This window comes from Moschus berezovskii, chromosome 10 (genome assembly GCF_049115385.1).
Source record: "Moschus berezovskii isolate FMDL1 chromosome 10, NW_MosBer_1.0, whole genome shotgun sequence".
NCBI classification, from domain to species: Eukaryota; Metazoa; Chordata; class Mammalia; order Artiodactyla; family Moschidae; genus Moschus; species Moschus berezovskii.
In genome coordinates, this window is record NC_142469.1 from 17,169,239 (window position 1) to 17,188,194 (window position 18,956).

General features: G+C 41.5%; 1 protein-coding gene across 2 annotated transcripts in view; it reads left to right on the top strand.

Annotated features, from left to right (window-relative positions):
- The first annotated feature begins 8,441 nt into the window (after positions 1-8,441).
- The window catches only part of MTO1 (mitochondrial tRNA translation optimization 1), a 34,113-nt gene continuing 23,598 nt past the window's right edge, over positions 8,442-18,956 (top strand). For both annotated transcript variants that reach the window (XR_008686887.2, XM_055433197.2), the window contains exons 1-4: positions 8,442-8,752; positions 11,961-12,160; positions 12,240-12,357; positions 17,631-17,920. Coding sequence is in view for 1 of the 2 variants with exons in the window: in XM_055433197.2 (XP_055289172.2) it covers positions 8,536-8,752; positions 11,961-12,160; positions 12,240-12,357; positions 17,631-17,920 (825 nt within the window). In the remaining variant the exon portion in view is untranslated. The remainder of the gene's footprint in view (positions 8,753-11,960; positions 12,161-12,239; positions 12,358-17,630; positions 17,921-18,956) is intronic.

The window sequence follows — 18,956 nt, forward strand, 5'->3', positions numbered from 1 at the left end:
CCCATGGACTGTAGCCCACCAGGCTCCTCTGTCCATGGAATTCTCCAGGCAAGAATACTAGAGTGGGTTGCCATTCCCTTCTGCCAGGGATCCTTCCCACCGAGGGCTCGAACACAGTCTCCTGCATTGCAGGCAGATTCTTTACCATCTGAGTTACCAGGGAAGCCCAAATAACAAATGGAACATGGGACCATTTAGAGTCAAAGTGAAGTGTTAGTTGCTCAGTCATGTCCGACTTTTTGCGACCCCATGGACTGTATAGTCCATTAGGCTCCTCTGTCCAAGGATACTGGAGTAGGTAGCCATTCCCTTCTCCAGGGGATCTTCCTGACCCAGGGATCCCACCTTGCAGGCAGATTCTTTACTGTCTGAGCTGCCAGGGAAAATAGTGCAAGAAATACCAGGAAAAAAATAGTGCAAAAAAAATCAGGAATGAGGACTTGTACAATACTAGAACAGTGTTCAGTCACTCAGTCATGTCCAACTCTTCGAAACCCCATGGACTACAGCATGCCAGGCCTCCATGTCCATCGCCAACTCCCCGAGTTTACTCAAACTCATGTCCAGCCATGTGATCCTCTGTCATCCCCTTCTCCTGCCTTTAATCTTTCCCAGCATCGGGGTCTCTTCCAATGAGTCAGCTCTTCCTATCAGGTGGTCCAAGTATTGGAGCTTCAGCTTTAGCATCAGTTCTTCCAATGAATATTCAGGACTGATTTCCTTAACCATAGACTGGTCTGATCTCATTGCAGTCCAAGGGACCCTCAGGAGTCTTCTCCAACACCACAGTTCAAAAGCATCAATTCTTCGGTGCTCAGCTTTCTTTATAGTCCAACTCTCACATCCATACATGACTACTGGAAAATCCATAGCTTTGACTAGACGGACCTTTGTTGGTAACGTCTCTGCTTCTTAATACGATGTCTAGGTTTGTCATAGCTTTTCTTCCAAAGGGCAAGTGTCTTTTAATTTCATGGCTACAGTCACCATATGCAGTGATTTTGGAGCCCAAGAAAATAAAGTCATTCACTGTTTCCATTGTTTCCCCATCTATTTGCCATGAAGTGATAGGACCCGATGCCATGGTCTTCATTTTTTGAATGTTGAGTTTTAAGCCAGCTTTTTCACTCTCCTCTTTCATTTTCATCAAACGGTTCTTTACTTCCTCTTCGCTTTCTGCCATAAGGGTGGGGTCATCTGCATATCTGAGGTTATTGTTATTTCTGCCAGCAGTCTTGATTCCAGCTTGTGCTTCATCCAGCTTGGCATTTCACATGATGTACTCTGCATGTAAGTTAAATAAGCGGAGTGACAATATACAGCCTTGACATACTCCTTTCCTTTTCCCAATTTGGAACCATTCTGTTCGTTGTGATCCACACAGTCAAAGGCTTTGGTATAGTCAATAAAGCAGAAATAGGTGTTTTTCTGGAACTCTCTTGCTTTTTCTATGATCCAGTGGATGTTGGCAATTTGATCTCTGGTTCCTCTGCCTTTTCTGAATCCAGCTTGAACATCTGGAAGTTAGTTCACGTACTGGTGAAGCCTGGCTTGGAGAATTTTGAGCATTACTTTGCTAGTGTGTGAGATGAGTGCAATTGTGCGGTAGTTTGAGCATTCTTTGGAATTGCCTTTCTTTGGGATTGGAATGAAAGCTGACCTTTTCCAGTCCCGTGGCCACTGCTGAGTTTTCCAAATTTGCTGCATATTGAGTGCGGCACTTTCACAGCATCATCTTTTAGGACTTGAAGTAGCTCAACTGGAATTCTATCACCTCCACTAGATATGTTTGATGCTTCATAAGGCCCACCTGACTTCTGTCTCCAGGATGTCTGGCTCTATGTGAGTGATTACACCATCGTGGTTATCTGGGTCATTAAGATCTCTTTTGTATAGTTCTTGCTTGTATTCTTGCCACCTCTTAGTGTCTTCTGCTTCTGTTAGGTCCATCCCATTTATGTCCTTTATTGTGCCCATCTTTGCATGAAAAGTTCCATTGGTATCTCTAATTTTCTGAAGAGATATCTAGTCCTTCCCATTCTATTGTTTTCCTGATAGCTCAGTTGGTAATTGAACCCCCTGGTTCAATTCCTGGGTGAGGATGATCTGCTGGAGAAGCAATAGGCTACCCATTCCAGTATTTTTTGGCTTCCCTTGTGGCTCAGCTGGTAAAGAATACACCCACAATGTGGTAGACCTGGGTTTGATCCCTGGGCTGGAAAGGCTACCCACTCCAGTATTCTGGCCTAGAGAATTCCACAGACTATATAGTCCATGGGCACAAAGAATCGGACAAGACTGAGCTACTTTCACTAAAATAGTGACAGAATGACACTTTAGTGGAAGTTAAAGAAGGGGATACCCAGGGGAAGAGGGTGGGTTATCTCCTTATTGCCTCTCAGCTTCAAACATGCTGTTCAATAAAAGCTTACTGCTAAACAGAATTCCTTTAAGCATTTCTCTTTTATTTATTTTAAATTAATTATATATTTAAGAAAAATTTTTGCCTTTGCTGGGTCTTTGTTGCTACGTGTACTTTTTCTCTAGCTGTGGCAAGCCATGGCTACTCTCTGGTTGCAATGCTCAAGCTTATAATTGTTGTGGCTTCTCTTGTTGCAGAGCATGGGCTCTAGGCATGCGGGCTTCAGTAGTTGTGGCTCGTGGGCTCAGTAGCTGCAGCTCCCGGCTCTCGAGCCTGGGCTTACTAGTTGTGACACATGGGCCTAGTTGCTCCGCAGCATATGGGATACTCCTGGACCAGGGGTCAAACCAGTGTCTCCTGCATTGACAGGAAGAGTCTTTACAACTGAGCCACTAGGGAAGCCCAGGCATTTCTCTTTGAAAGTGCCCACTAAGGTAACTTATTTCAGTAGAAATTGCTGGAGGAACATTGCAGGAAGATGTTTCCCACAATTTCCACATAATAGAGGGAGTGGCACGGGATTGACAGAATGAAGGTATCAAGGTTCAACCTGACACCCAGGTGTCCAGGATTGCAGGCAGATTCTTTACCATCTGAGCCACCACGGAAGCCCAAGGAAGTAGCATATGATCCCATTATTCCACTTCTGGGTATTTATCTGACGAATAAAAAGACACTAATTTGAAAAGATATGTACTCCTATGTTCACCACAGTATTATTAACAATTGGCAAGATATGGAAATAACCTAAGTGCCCATTGACAGATGAATGAACAAAGAAGATGGATCTATATGTACAATGGAATACTACTCAGCCATTAAAAGATGAAATCTTTCCATTTGCAACAACAGTACTGAGGATATTATGTTAAGTGAGATAAGTCAGATGGAGAAAGACAAACAGCATATGATTTTACTCATAGGTGGAATTTTAAAAAAAATAAAGTAAGTGAACTAACCAAACCAAACAGAAACACATAGATATGCAGAGCAGAGTATTGGTTGCCAGAGGGAACAGGGAGTGGAGGGAGAGTGAGTGGCAAAGGGGGCCGACTGTGTGGTGACTGATGCAACTGAACGCTGGGTGGCGAGTGCCGTCCTGTAGCGTATACAGAGAAGAAATGCAGTGTGGCACACGTGCTCAGTTCCGCGGCTGTGTCTGACTCTCTGCAGCCCCATGGATTGTAGCCTGCCAGGGGTTTCTCTGTCCACGGAATTCTCCAGGCAAGAATAATGGAGGGAGTTGCCATTTCCTCCTCCAGGGGTCCAACCCACATGTGGAACCTGGGTCTCTTGTGTCTCCTGCATTGGTAGGCGGGTTCTATATCACTAGGGCCACCTGGCAAGCCCGTAATATGGTACAGGTGAAACACATAATGTTATCACCCAGTGTTCCGAAAAAAGAAAGAAACAGCCATGAAGGGAAGCAGTGTTAACATATAAAATGTCCACCTTCTTGCCTACAGTTAACTTCCTTCTGTTATGAATGCTATTCTTTTTTTAAGCATGAAATACCATGACGTTTGTGGGGAGATGTGGGTGCAGGGCAAGAGTAAAAGGGAAAATGTGTTCCAGGCTGAAGGAACAGCAAATGTAAAAGAAAAAAGACTAAGGAAGGTATCTGGAGGACAGATAATAAAGAATCCAACCACTGTGCTTTCCTTTTAGGATGACTGACTTCAAGTCCATTTCATAAATCAATTCTTTTAAGAAGCAAGCATTTCCTATCATCTGCTGTGGGCAGGATCATGCCCTCTGTAATTGCAGCTCACTATGGCTTTATTCCAGAGTCCAGGAGCTGCAAATACTGAAGCCTAAAGCCTGTCCTCTGCAACAAGAGAAGTCACCACAATGAGAAGCCCGTGCACTGCAACTAGAGAGCAGCCCCTGCTGGCCGCAACTAGAGGAAGGCCCACGCAGCAGCACAGACCAGCACAGCCAATAAATAAATAGTTAAAAACAAATAAATAAATATACACCACGCGAAGGGAATAGTCAAACTGAAAATGTAAGCCTGTGATTCTCTAATCAAAGGCTCAAGGTACTAATTTTCAAATACTTACTAATAAAACAGTATATTGTGTAGTCTTGAAAATGACATAAACCTGTATTCCTTGGCACAGAAAAATGTCCATGATAAACTATTATGTGAAAAAGTAGGTTACAAAAAAGTGTACATAGATCACATTATGACCACATTTTCATTAAAAGATAATGAAAATACATGTATAATTAAAACTTAATTGAAATCCAGTGCTGGCTACCCTGAGATGAAATAATCTTACACTGCCTGTGCAACTGGACACAAAGATTTTAGAAACTTACTTTAGTAGTTATGAAAAATTTAAACATTGAGGAGTCCTTTTACCCAGAATTTTCACTTCTAATGAGTCCCTTAACTTTTTAAAAAAATACTTTTTACTTATTAGTTTTCATTTAGTTATTTTTGGCTCTGCTGAGTTTTCACTGCTGCGAGGGCTTTTTCTCCAGCTGCGGCAAGCAGGGACTACTCTCAAGTTGCAGTACACTGGCTTCCTTAGTTGCTCTGCGGCAGGTGGGATCCTCCCGGATCAGGCAGGGATCAAACTCGTGTCCCTTGCGTTGGCAGGTGGGTTCTTTACCACTGAGCCACCAAGGAAGCCCAAGAGTCCCATAACTTTTAAAAGATATATGTACAAAGATGACCATAATATCAAAAACTTAGAAATGTGAACCAAGAGTGCTGCCTGCCATAACGGTAAACAAAGGAAGTTGGAGCCATCAAGCTACCACACACCTGATGGTGAGCCCTGAGAGAACGCACGATGGAAACCAGGAATGCCCACCATCTAGCAATCCACTGCTGTAGCCATCCCCTCAGAAATAACCATGGTTCATATAAACAACTGACTGTACCACTAAAAAGTGAGATAGATTCATACATTTCAGCATAGAGATAATAAAAAAAAATACATTATTTTAAAAAGTAGCAAACTAAACAACAATATAGTCACATGTAATATATTACATGTACAAAATAATAGTAGCATTAGTATAACTATAAAAAATGAGACACCGGGATTTCCCTGTTGGTCCAGTGGATAAAACTCCACGCTCCCAACGCAGGGGGCCTGGGTTCGATCCCTGTCAGAGGAACTAGATTCCACTTGCTACAACTATGTTTGCATGCCACAAATAAGACCTGGTGCAGTCAAATTAATAAATGAAAATTAGGAGGCATTAGCAACAAAATGGAGAAGGCAATGGCAACCCACTCCAGTACTCTTGCCTGGAAAATTCTATGGGTGGAGGAGCCTGGTAGGCTGCAGTCCATGGGGTCGCTAAGAGTCGGACAAGACTGAGCTTCACTTTCACTTTTCACTTTCATGTATTGGAGAAGGAAATGGCAACCCACTCCAGTGTTCTTGCCTGGAGAATCCCAGGGACGGGGGAGCCTGGTGGGCTTCCGTCTATGGGGTCGCACAGAGTCGGACACGACTGAAGCCACTTAGCAGCAGCAGCAACAAATTATTACATCTCTGACAATTATTACAGAGATGAAAGTACTGAAGCCACTTAGCAGCAGCAACAGCAGCAACAAATTATTACATCTCTGACAATTATTACAGAGATGAAAGTCGAACGACCCGATGGAAGTTACAAGATCCTTAACTCTCAAAGTTTTGTATTTCTGTAAGCTGTAAAGTGTGTACAAAAAATACTAATAATGTAATGACAAAAATTATATATTTGATAGATATTAATAATCAGAATAATAAAATGGCCACATGGATCATTTCACAATCCAACCAGTGAAAAGTTTCCTTTCTAAGGAAGGTGTTGGGTTGCACACTACCCTCCTACCCCCCCACCAGGGTGTGTTTGCACAACTTCAAAACTGAAGAAACAGCCTGGAGTCAGCACAGAGACATCAATGGTTTAAGAGACAGGGAGTGCTTACTTGTCTACAGCAAGGTCCTCAAGCGACACCCCACTGCGTACCTTGGAGGAGGGACAGACCACAGCAGCAGAATTCCCTTCCAGTGAAAGGGGGAAGTTAGCACTTACAGGGTGAAGTAACTGGGACATGACCCCCTCAGCAGCCCTTTGCTCAGCGGTCACCAGCCAGGGCCTGGGCAAGAGTATGTAGGAAGGTCTCTCATGTGAGTAGGGTGTAGGTGAGGTAGACACTGGCTGACTAAGGCAAGCATACAGAGCAGGGGATGTACCTGACTACTTAGAGGTTTTAAAACTATCAGTTCCAAAAGGCTGGACATTTAACCTTCAACCCTTCCATTCTTCTAACTAGCCATCATGAACCTTTCATCCACAAATACATTTGAATGTCTCTGGAATCTATCCCTATTCAGACTCTAATCTTCATAAACAGAAGGCAAGGTGATGGCTGCACCAGAAATTTCAAAGACGCATATAAAGCAAAGGGACCTAAATTATTGTTTTTAAGCATCCACTGGATCATCGAAAAAGCAAAAGAGCTCCAGAAAAACATCTATTTCTGCTTTATTGACTATGCCAAAGCCTTTGACTGTGTTGATCACAATAAACTGTGGAAAATTCTGAAAGAGATGGGAATACCAGACCACCTGACCTGCCTCTTGAGAAACCTGTATGCACGTTAGGAAGCAACAGTTAGAACTGGACATGGAACAACAGACTGGTTCCAAATAGGAAAAGGAGTATGTCAAGGCTGTATATTGTCACCCTGCTTATTTAACTTATATGCAGAGTACATCATGAGGAACGCTGGGCTGGAAGAAGCACAAGCTGGAATCAAGATTGCTGGGAGAAATATCAATAACCTCAGATATGCAGGTGACACTACCCTTATGGCAGAAAGTGAAGAGGAACTAAAAAGACTCTTGATGAAAGTGAAAGAGGAGAGTGAAAAAGTTGGCTTAAAGCTCAACAACTAAGATCATGACAACCGGTCCCATCACTTCATGGCAAACAGATGGGGAAACAGTGGAAACAGTGTCAGAATTTATTTTGGGGGGCTCCAAAATCACTGCAGATGGTGATTGCAGCCATGAAATTAAAAGACGCTTACTCCTTGGAAGGAAAGTTTTGACCAACCTAGATAGCATATTAAAAAGCAGAGACATTACTTTGCCAACAAAGGTCGGTCTAGTCAAGGCTATGGTTTTTCCAGTGGTCATGTATGGATGTGAGAGTTGGACTGTGAAGAAAGCTGATCGCCGAAGAATTGATGCTTTTGAACTGTGGTGTTGGAGAAGACTCTTGAGAGTCCCTTGGACTGCAAGGAGGTCCAACCAGTCCATTCTAAAGATCAGTCCTGGGTGTTCATTGGAAGGACTGATGCTAAAGCTGAAACTCCAATACTTTGGCCACCCCATGCGTAGAGGTGACTCATTGGAAAAGACCCTGATGCTGGGAAAGATTGAGGGCAGGAGGAGAAGGGGATGACAGAGGATGAGATGGCTGGATGGCACCGCCCAGTCGATGGGGATGGTTTTGGGTAAATTCCCGGAGTTGGTGATGGGCAGGGAGGCCTGGCGTGCTGCGATTCATGGGGTCGCAAAGAGTCAGACACGACTGAGCCACTGAACTGAGGCAGTCACCTGGTGATTAGGGCAGCAACACGCTGAAAAGGACAAAAGATGACTGAGTAGAAGTACCGCCCCCCCTCCAAATCCAGAACCATAGGTAATCCAACAGCCTCCGCCAGGCAACAAACGAGCTTCAGTTCAGATCAGTCGCTCAGTCGTGTCCGACTCTTTGCGACCCCATGAACCGCAGCACGCCAGGCCTCCCTGTCCATCACCAACTCCCGGAGTCCACCCAAACCCATGTCCATCGAGACGGTGATGCCATCCAACCATCTCATCCTCTGTCATCCCCTCCTCCAACCACAGGTAACCCAAGAGCCTCAGCCAGGCAAGAAACGAGGTACACACGCACCAATCCACGTGCACACACTCCAACGCGCTTCACCAGGAAAGTCGCGCCAAACTGCCAATCAGCGGCGACGCTGGACGTAGACGTGACGCTGTGACATCACAGCAAGATGGCTGCTCCCTGAAGGCTTTCTCTCCCAAGTGTTTTCCCCTTGCTAGAGTCAGACTCCGAGTTACAGACTCTGCCTTTCTCCAGCAATGTTCTCTATCCGAGGCTGTGGCCGCCGGGTCGCGGCTTCCCTCACCAAACTGCACCTTGCGTCGGTCCGGTTCGGCGGTGACAGCGCGGCACCCTGGACCCGGCACTTCGACGTGGTGGTCATCGGCGGAGGACACGCAGGGACCGAAGCCGCCGCCGCCGCCGCTCGGTGCGGCTCCCGGACTCTGCTGCTCACGCACCGAGTGGACACCATCGGTGAGTGGCGCGATGTGAGGCTGGCCGAGAGACGTACGCTGCCAAGGCCCTCCTCCCCCTCCCCGTGCCTTTTCCTCCCGTTACTCTGGTGAGAATCCTACCGAATGTTGTTTTAGCCTGATGTGTGTTTCGAGAAAAGGAAAGATATGCAGAGTTCCAAAGACTACCAAGGAGAGATAAGAAAGCCTTCCTCGGCGATCAAAGAAATGGAGGAAAACAATAGAATGGGAAAGTCTAGAGATCTCTTCAAGAAAATTAGAGATACCGGTGAACAGGGAACATGCTGCAGTCCACGGGGTCGCAAAGAGTCGAAAACGACTGAGCGACTGAACTGACAGAAGTAATTAGTTGGAGGAGGGAGGGTGGGGGGAGAGGTGCCTTGAGAAAAGAGCAAACTAAGAATACTGGTGATACTTTATTTCAGTGTTGCCATTTGCCCTTTACTAGCTTCTTCCCTCAGCAATGGCAAGCCACTCCAGTACTCTTGCCTAGAAAATCCCATGGATGGAGGAGCCTGGTAGGCTGCAGTCCATGGGGTCGCTGAGGGTCGGACACGACTAAGCGACTTCACTTTCACTTTTCACTTTCGCTTTCACACATTGGAGAAGGAAATGGCAACCCACTCCAGTGTTCTTGCCTGGAGAATCCCAGGGACGGGGGAGCCTGGTGGGCTTCCGTCTATGGGGTCACACAGAGTCGGACACGACTGAAGTGACTTAGCAGCAGCAGCAGCTTCTTCCCTCGGTTAAAGAGTGAATTAACGTTATTACTACTCGTTTATTAAATATCCTTTGTGTTTTTGTCGAGATTTTGTGTAACCCTTTTGAAGAACGAGGCTGCTTTTTAAATTATATTTTATATTCATCAGTTCAGTTCAGTTCATTTCAGTCGCTCAGTCGTGTCCGACTCTCCGCGACCCCATGAATCACAGCACGCCAGGCCTCCCTGTCCATCACCAACTCCCGGAGTTCATTCAAACTCATGTCCACAGAGTCGGTGATGCCATCCAGCCATCTCATTCTCGGTCGTCCCCTTCTCCTCGCGCCCCCAACCCTTCCCAGCATCAGAGTCTTTTCCAGTGAGTCAACTCGTCGCATGAGGTGGCCAAAGTATTGCAGTTTCAGCTTTAGCATCAGTCCTTCCAATGAACACCCAGGATCGATCTCCCTTAGAATGGACTGGTTGGATCTCCTTGCGGTACAAGGGACTCTCAAGAGTCTTTTCCAACACCACAGTTCAAAAGCATCAATTCTTCGGCAATCAGCTTTCTTCACAGTTCAACTCTCACATCCATACATGACCATGGGAAAAACCATAGCCTTGACTAGACGGACTTTTGTTGGCAAAGTAATGTCTCTGCTTTTTAAATATTATCAAGGTTGATCATAACTTTCCTTCCAAGGAGTAAGCGTCTTTTAATTTCATGGCTGCAATCAGCATCTGCAGTGATTTTGGAGCCCAAAAAAATAAAGTCTGACACTGTTTCCACTGTTTTTCCATCTATTTCCCATGAAGTGATGGGACCAGATGTTTATATTCATACTGAATGTTTATTCCCCAGTTTTGTGCCGACTGTGCTTTTTGGCTCTTCACAAGCAGTGGTTGGACGGCCGTAATTTAAAGCAAGACCCCTCTCTAGCATCATCATAGATGCCAGCTAGGACACTATTTTCTAAATTATGCATGCCTATGTCTTTCCTCGTGCATTTTATTTACGAGTGAACAGTAATTGAAATGTTAACTATGCTTTCTGTACAGAAATACTGTTTAGAAATAACCATTCAGTTTATAACTCTGGAGAAATATATACTTTTGTTAACAGCGATTCTTTTGGAGAGAGGCTGTATGATTACCAACTAAAAACCAGGTACTGCATTTATAATAATAATATTATTATATAATATATATATAATGGGCTTCCCTGGTGGCTCAGAGGTTAAAGCGTCTGCCTCCAATGCAGGAGTAATAATGATTTTTAAAGTCGAATGAACAAAAAAGTATTATTGAACTAAGATGATCAGATAGTAGTATAAGTAATGTAGTTTTGTCAAGGATAAAGGAATTCCCATCAAAACCTCTGTTTATATTCTTATACCAATGCAATGTGACCTAAGCTTTCTTTTTAAATAAATGGATTTCAGAGATATTTAGTAACTCTTATAAATGAGATTAATGAATGACAGTTCTATCTTAAAATCAAAGTCTCATTTTTTTAAAGGTACTTTGATGTAGTGAAGTATGAAGTATTTCTGTTTGTTCTCAGAAAGATAGCTTTGACTTAGAAGGTTAAACTTCCATAGGAATACAGAATGCAGGAATTGTCCTGTATCAATCCTGTCATATCATCTGCCATAATAAAGTCAGAGGTAGAAAATGTTTTATTTTATTAATAACCTGGGAAATAATGCTTTTTGACAAACTATTGTTTGCCATTCATGATAAAACAGAAAAGTCTTTTAACACTAAACCACTCACTGGAAAGTAGGAACAGGATTACTTTAGATTAATAAAGATTTATCCCTAAACTATGTTTAGGTCACACTTCTCAAACACAAAGCCTCATCAGGAAGAGTATTTACCTAAATAAATAGTGATTCTATATCAAAGGAAGGTGGAAAATAATCTACGGAGCTGTCATCCCTGTTTTTACAGTAAGGACACTGAGATAAAGAAATATTAGACCACTTGCCAAGATCACATAGAGCTTATAAGTGGTAAGTATAGGAACTGAACCAGAACTCTGCCTTGCTCCTAACCCATGCTCATAATGACAGCACTATTCAGCCTCCCTCTGGAGACCATGAAAACTTTTGGAGGCCTTAATGCTGGTCACAGGATCAGCAGATAGCCTTTATGGAAGACATAATTGATTATAACTATGAACCAGTACAAAGAAATTTCTTAAATTATGGATTTAGGAAGGTTTCGTGAGGTAAGGTTTTCAAAATCATATTGTAAAGGAAGAGGCAGTGTAATGAAGCACTAAAAATGTGTACAAGATTCAAAAGAAATGTCCAGCAATGGTTTGTCTTCCAAGATGCCCTGAATAACTCTTGCGTACCATTGAGCTTTCAGCAGTTTTAGTGTTTGCTTCAAGTTTTTTATTTTTAATCACATGATCCCAGTCACTTGTACAGACATTTCCCTATCAAGCATGTACTATGTGCAAGATGCTCATATTTATTTTGTTTATGTCTGTTCTCTTTAGGTCAGATGTCCTGTAATCCTTCCTTTGGTGGCATTGGAAAGGGGCATTTAATGAGGGAAGTCGATGCCTTGGATGGCCTGTGTTCTCGAATCTGTGACCAGTCTGGTATACATTACAAAGTATTAAACAGGCGCAAGGGACCAGCTGTTTGGGGTCTGAGAGCTCAAATTGATAGGAAGCTTTATAAGCAGAACATGCAGGTAAGAACAGGGCACAAAAACAGGAAGGACTGTAGTGATTATTTAACTGTTATTTTCAACTTGCATTCTCTTTTGATAGAAAGAAATCCTGAATACACCGCTGCTTACTGTTCAGGAGGGAGCTGTAGAAGATCTCATTCTTACAGAACCAGAGCCTGAGCACACTGGGAAATACTGTGTCAGTGGTGTTGTTCTGGGTATGTACTGCTTATAGATGATAATAACAGTATCAAACTCCATGTGAAAATTTTATTCTCAGTAACATATGGAGATGTTTTGCTTATTCTAGGAAATTGTTGTGTTTTCTGTTCAAGTATGAGGGAAACTGTATAGAAAAAATCCTATTCCTCATTTCATTTTCACCACGAAGCTCACATTCTGTACCATCTTATTTTGGGACTCTATAGCCTGCGTAATTGTGTATTTTCCTCTTGGTATTTCTCTGGTAATTTTTATTTTTCTTAGTTCTGACTTTAAACATTTTAAATTTATATTTTATAAGATTATTATGTATGTTTTTATTTGAGTTACATATTAATTTTTTTTTTTTTTTAAACTTGAAGCTTTTGAAATTTTACTAGAAAGTAAATTACTTTTCAGTACAACCATATAAGTCACATGCCAGAAAATCAGAGATGGCACCAAACATTGCAATAGAACCCAAGACTTAACCAGACCAAATTTAACTAAAGTAGTGATGCTAATTGCCTTGTAGTAGTCCACATGGTATTAAAAGTCACTGTAGGAAGAGTAGCCACCGTGCCTTGAGTGCTGTGGATAGCCCTGATGGAACTGAAATTATGAGATGTCTGAATTCTAGTTTTCCATATTAATTTTTTAAATTTTTAAATAAAATTACACATGCACATATTTTTTACAGAAATTAAATAGAATTTAAGTTTGAATGGAAAAGCAATTTATCTCTGTTTTCTCCCTTTAAAGACTTAACCACTTCAGCTTTTTTAGCTTTCACTGCAAACACTAATTGGAAGATTTGTGTTACATAGTTATTTTATGGCTTGACTGACTCTGTACAGTCTGATGATTAGAGATTGAACTGGCCTTTTTGTTGGGGAACTCCCAAACATCTACATCTGTCCTAAGGAGAAGAGTCAGTCTCCTGCCAGAGGACTGGACTGTTAGCTTTCTAGGAACAAAGTGGTAGGAGGGGCTGCACTGGAGAAATTTATCCTTTTTTTTTTAATTGGAGGATAATTGCTTTACATTATTTTGTTGGTTTCTGCCATACAGCATCTCAAATCAGCCATAAAAATTTCACCATTTAAAATACACTTATTAACATATTTTCCCTGTTTAAATTTTATTATAGACTTATTTTCTAGAATGGGATATACATATTAACTTTTTTACTTAGAAAATATTGAGTGTATTTGTCTTACACAATAAGAAGGACATGGGTAGACAATCCACGTGAAAGTCCTTGCCATGTCACCAGACACCCGTGCCCCTTCCGTTGTCCTGCTCACCTTCGGCTGTACGTTTCATTCCAGTGAGTCACACATCTAGGTATCCATTATCATATCAGAAAGAAAAGGAAAAAGAGGCAAAAGGTAAAGACCAAATAAAGACAGAGCTGCATTTCCTTTTAAACAGGATTTCCAGTTTCCTATTAATAGAAGTCTAGCCCAGCATCTTCTTGAAGTCCATTGACCAAAACTGCATCCTAATGGCCTTCTATGGCCTCAAATTGGTGTGAGAAGATAAATATTTTTAATTGGTATATTTCACCCAAGGAAAATGAGAGTTATTAGTCAAGAAAGTGTGTCAGTTGGATAAGGAGTTACTTATATTGAGAGTGCTCTCATGACATAAATTTATCACCTATAATTTACATCCCACGTAGGCATTGAACATATCTGGTGTTACAAGTGAAAACAGTAATCAAATATGTGGTAGCCATACGATGCAGCAGTCCCACTACTGGGCATACACCCTGAGAAAACTTCCTAATTCAAAAAGACACATGTACCCCAATGTTCATTTACAATAGCCAGGACACAGAAGCATCCTAGATGTCCGTCGACAGATGAATGGAGAAAGAGGTTGTGGTACGTATACACCATGGAATATTACTCAACCGTAAAAGAAATGAATTTGAGTCAGTTCTAGTGAGGCGGATGAACCTAGAGCCTGTTAAAAGAGTGAAATAAGTCAGAAAGAGGAAAACAAATATCAAATATTAACTCATATATGTGGATTCTAGAAAAATGATACGATGGACCTATTTGCAGGGCAGCAGTAGAGACACAGACATAGAGAACAGACCTGTGGACACAGTGCGGAGGAAGAGGGTGAGGCAGACTGAGAAAGCAGCAGTAAAACGTACATAGTGACCAACCTGGACAGCATATTAAAGAGCAGAGACGTTACTTTGCCAACCAAGGTCCGTCTAGTCAAGGCTATGGTTTTTCCCGTGGTCATGTATGGATGCGAGAGTTGGACTGTGAAGAAAGCTGGTCGCCGAAGAATTGATGCTTTTGAACTCTGGTGCTGGAGAAGACTCTTGAGAGTCCCTTGGACTGCAAGGAGATCCAACCAGTCCATTCTAAAGGAGATCAGTCCTGGGTGTTCATTGGAAGGACTGATGCCAAAGCTGAAACTCCAATATTTTGGCCACCTCATGCAACGAGTTGACTCACTGGAAAAGTCTCTGATGCTGGAAGGGATTGGGGGTGGGAGGAGAAGGGGACAACAGAGGATGAGATGGATGGATGCCATCACCGACTCAGTGGACATGAGTTTGAGTGAACTCCGGGAGTTGGTGATGGACAGGGAGGCCTGGCGTGCTGTGATTCATGGGGTCGCAAAGAGTCGGACACGACTGAGCAACTGAACTGAACTGAACTGAACCATGTGTGACGTAGATAGCAAGTGGGAAGTTGCTGTATAACACAGGGAGCTCAATCCAGTGTTCTGTGACAACCCAGAGGGGTGGAATCGGTGGGGAGTCAGAGGGAAGCTTCAAGAGGAAGGGGACACGTGTGTACATCTGGCTGATTCATATAGTTGTTCTACTGCAGAAACCCACACAACATTGTAAAGCAGTTATCCTCTAATTAATAGGAAAAAGAGCGACAAAATGAAGAAAAGCAGAATGGTATTGCTCAAACTTTACTGTGAGGCATTTGGTAGAATCAAAGAGTAAAAAGAAAATACATTGACTGGAGAAGGTGCTTTGGGATTAGACTGTGTTCAGACTTAGCTTTGGGTTTCAGTTTCTTCATCTGCAAAATTGGGAGAGTGATGTATATTTCACAAAATGAGAAAATGTGACTTCATGTTGAGGTTGGCATATAGTAAGGATTTAATAGACTATAATAAAATAGCTAATAAATAATTATAGCGAATTACTTAATAAATAATTGCAACATTAATAATAAAAAAACATGGTAGCTACAGCCAGCTAATGCCTACAAAATTTTTTTAAGAAAAAATAAATTGCCATTTACCACAGGCAATTAAAGCCAGGGTTCTGAAGGAACTTTCAGTTTGCTCTACATTCCACCTGAATTTTTAAAATTACGTATAAGTAATTTATGATGTAGGCATATCTTTTTTATAGATTAGAAAGCCAACTTTCGTAAAGTTCAAGTAGTTTCCCCAGGTCCCACAGCTAGAAAATACCAGAGTTAAGAACTCAACCCAGGTATTTAAAAACTTAAATGTTCCTTTTGCATCATCAACAGTTTAAAGGGGATGAAAGAAGGCAGAGTGAAAAGATGGTCTCTCTCATCCTGTGTTCCAGGCAGCCGGTTTCCTTCCTCAGGAGCATTCCTAGGCTCTGGTGTGGTCTTTCTGTGATTTTAGACTTGACTTCATGCATCGGTATATATATTCCACCCCGACACATAGTAGTAACATATTGCACACACTGCTATACTTTTTTTTAACCACTTAATCTATATTTGCTTTACTTTTTGGGAGCTATGTTTCTTTCTTATAAGTTCATGGCTTTTATTCTGTGATTACCTTGGTAAATTTGATTTTGTATAATACACTTAATCTTCCCTTTCTTCTGCCAACTGAATTCCCTATGTTGAACAGTTACTACTTTTATTTTCACTTCCCTTTCTCTCTGCCTCCTTTTCTCTCCAGACTTGATGATTATATTGTTTTTATTAGGGTAGCCCTTTATCCTTTTTGAATTATTTTTACTTGTTACTTAGTATCTTCAAATGCTATTTCTTGGACCCTGTCTATATTTTATGGGCCCAACAATACAATTTTTAGTTACCTTTTTTTACTGAAGTGTAGTTGATTTACAGTGTTTCAGATGTACAGTGAAGTGATATATATATATTCTTTTTCAGTTTTTTCCTTTTCAGCTTATTAATAATCGGTTTTTTATTGTAAAACGTATACAGCATGATGTTCACCACTGTAGCCATTTTTAAGTGTACAGGTCCACGCCATCAAGTACCCCAAAGGGTTGTGCAGCTATCACCACTCTCTATTTTTGGAACTTTTGAAATTCAGCTGAAATACTGTACCCATTAACAGTATGACCCAAAGAATTAACCTACATTTTCTTGTGTGGTCGATGCGTTTGTAGACACACCTTTATATGTGGCCTTCAGCTCTTCCTCTCATCTCCAGCCCCTAGCTACGTTCCCACATTCCTCACACTCGGTCCTCCCGTTTCTGAGCCTCTGCAGGGCAGAGCACTTCACTGCCATCTGCATTCTCTCTTCAGGTTCTTGAGTTACAGCGTTCTCCCCTCTGCTCAATCAGTTATCACTCTTCCAACCACTTTAAAAAAAAATTATTTTATGTTAGAGTTGATTTACAATATTGTGTTCATTTTAGGTGTACAGCAAAGCGATTCAGGTAAACATATGTAATGTATATATCCATTCTTTTTTCAGGTTCTTTTCCACTCTAGGTTATTATAGAATATTGAGTAGGGTTCCTTGTGTTATACAGTAGGTCCTTGTTGACTATCTATTTTATTTATTGTGGTATGTATATGTTAATCGCAAATTCCTAATTTATCCATCCCCCCAACCACTTTCTATCTTTTAAAAATATTTGAAATTTTTCATCTTTTGACGAGCTCTTTCCCATTCTTGTGGTTCTCGTGGTTTCATATCTTTTTTGCTCCTTTATTTTCTTTTGGAATTTTAAGAAGGAGAAGAAATCATGTGAGGTGGGAACTGTTAAATTTCACCAGAAGTCTAAATTTACTTAATTTTAAAAATTAACTGAGACCAGCTATTCAGTGCTGGCAAGACTCTAGGAACATGTGTGTCTGTGATAATGCATTATGCTCTCCGTCTCGGCTTTCTTGGATTCTTCAGATTGACAACATATCGCCTTCTTACTGATTTAAAATCTTTTTCAAGTTTCTAAAGACAAATTTTTCTGTAGTTCTCCTGCAAAAGAGTAACATTCTAATTTGATCCATGGTAACAATTAGCACATGAGTTTTGTTCTCTTTCCTGTCCTTTAGCGGATGGAAGTACAGTGTATGCGGAGAGTGTGGTTCTGACTGCTGGGACGTTTCTGAGAGGCATGATTGTAATCGGATTGGAGATGCATCCAGCAGGACGTTTAGGGGATCAGCCTTCCGTAGGGTTGGCTCAGACTCTGGAGAAGTTGGGGTTTGTGGTGGGAAGATTGAAGACTGGGACTCCGCCCCGAATCGCCAAAGAATCTGTTAATTTCAGCATTCTAAACAAGCAGACACCAGATAATCCATCCGTACCATTCAGCTTTATCAATCAGACAGTGTGGATTAAGGTGAGATAATTTATGAAAATCTGACTTTAAATAGGGAATATAGACTTTTTTTTTTGCTATTCATTTGTCATCACTATTAGGGCACAAAAATGTGTTCTTTAAAAGGATTAGCTGATTTGGCTATTTGGGTATTTCCTCATAAATTCTTTTTTTTTTTTAATTGGAGGCTAATTACTTTACAATATTGTGGTGGTTTTTGCCATACATTCACATGAGTCAGCTATGGGTGTACATGTGTTCCCCATCCTGACCCTCCCTCCACCTCCCTCCCCAAATCCCATAAATGCTTAAATTTCATTGCTTTGATAACTTTACCTATTTAAGCTTTTTGAAATAATTTCAGAAAAGTTGTAGGACTGTTACTCGCCCTCTCCGTATATAGAGACAAAGATACATATATTTAACGTATAGAACAGTAACATACACATTTATTTTTATTCTTTTTTCTTTTCCGGAAACATTTAAGAGTATGTTGCAGAGATCATGACCCTTTACCTCTAAATACCTCAGTCTGCATCTCAGCTAAACCCAAAGACACCCTCATATAACCTCAATGCAGTGGTGAAATTTGGGGAATTTAACATTGACACAGTGCTGTTATCTAAAATAAAATTCATAATCAGATTTTTCTGACCACCCCAATACATTTTTTGTCCCAACGTTCTTTTTCCAACCTAGGATCATATATTGCATTTAATTGTCATTTCTTATTAATCTGGACTTGTTCCTCAGTCTTAATAGTACTGATACTTTTGAAGATATAGGCTACTTTTACCTATCCTTGGAATTTGAAAAAAAAAAAACACAAGCTATATATTGTGTGTTTAGAATTAAGGGCTAGTAGTTGACGCTCCTAATTTCTGGTGAGTGTTACCCTGATGAGTGGCTATTTATTTATTTATTTGGCCATGCTGCACAGCTTGTGGGAACTTAGTTCCCTGACCAGGAATTGAATACATGCCTCCTACAGCGGAAGTGTGGAGTCCTAACCACTAAACCATCAGGGAATTCCCTCTTTTGACATTTTTATCTTTCC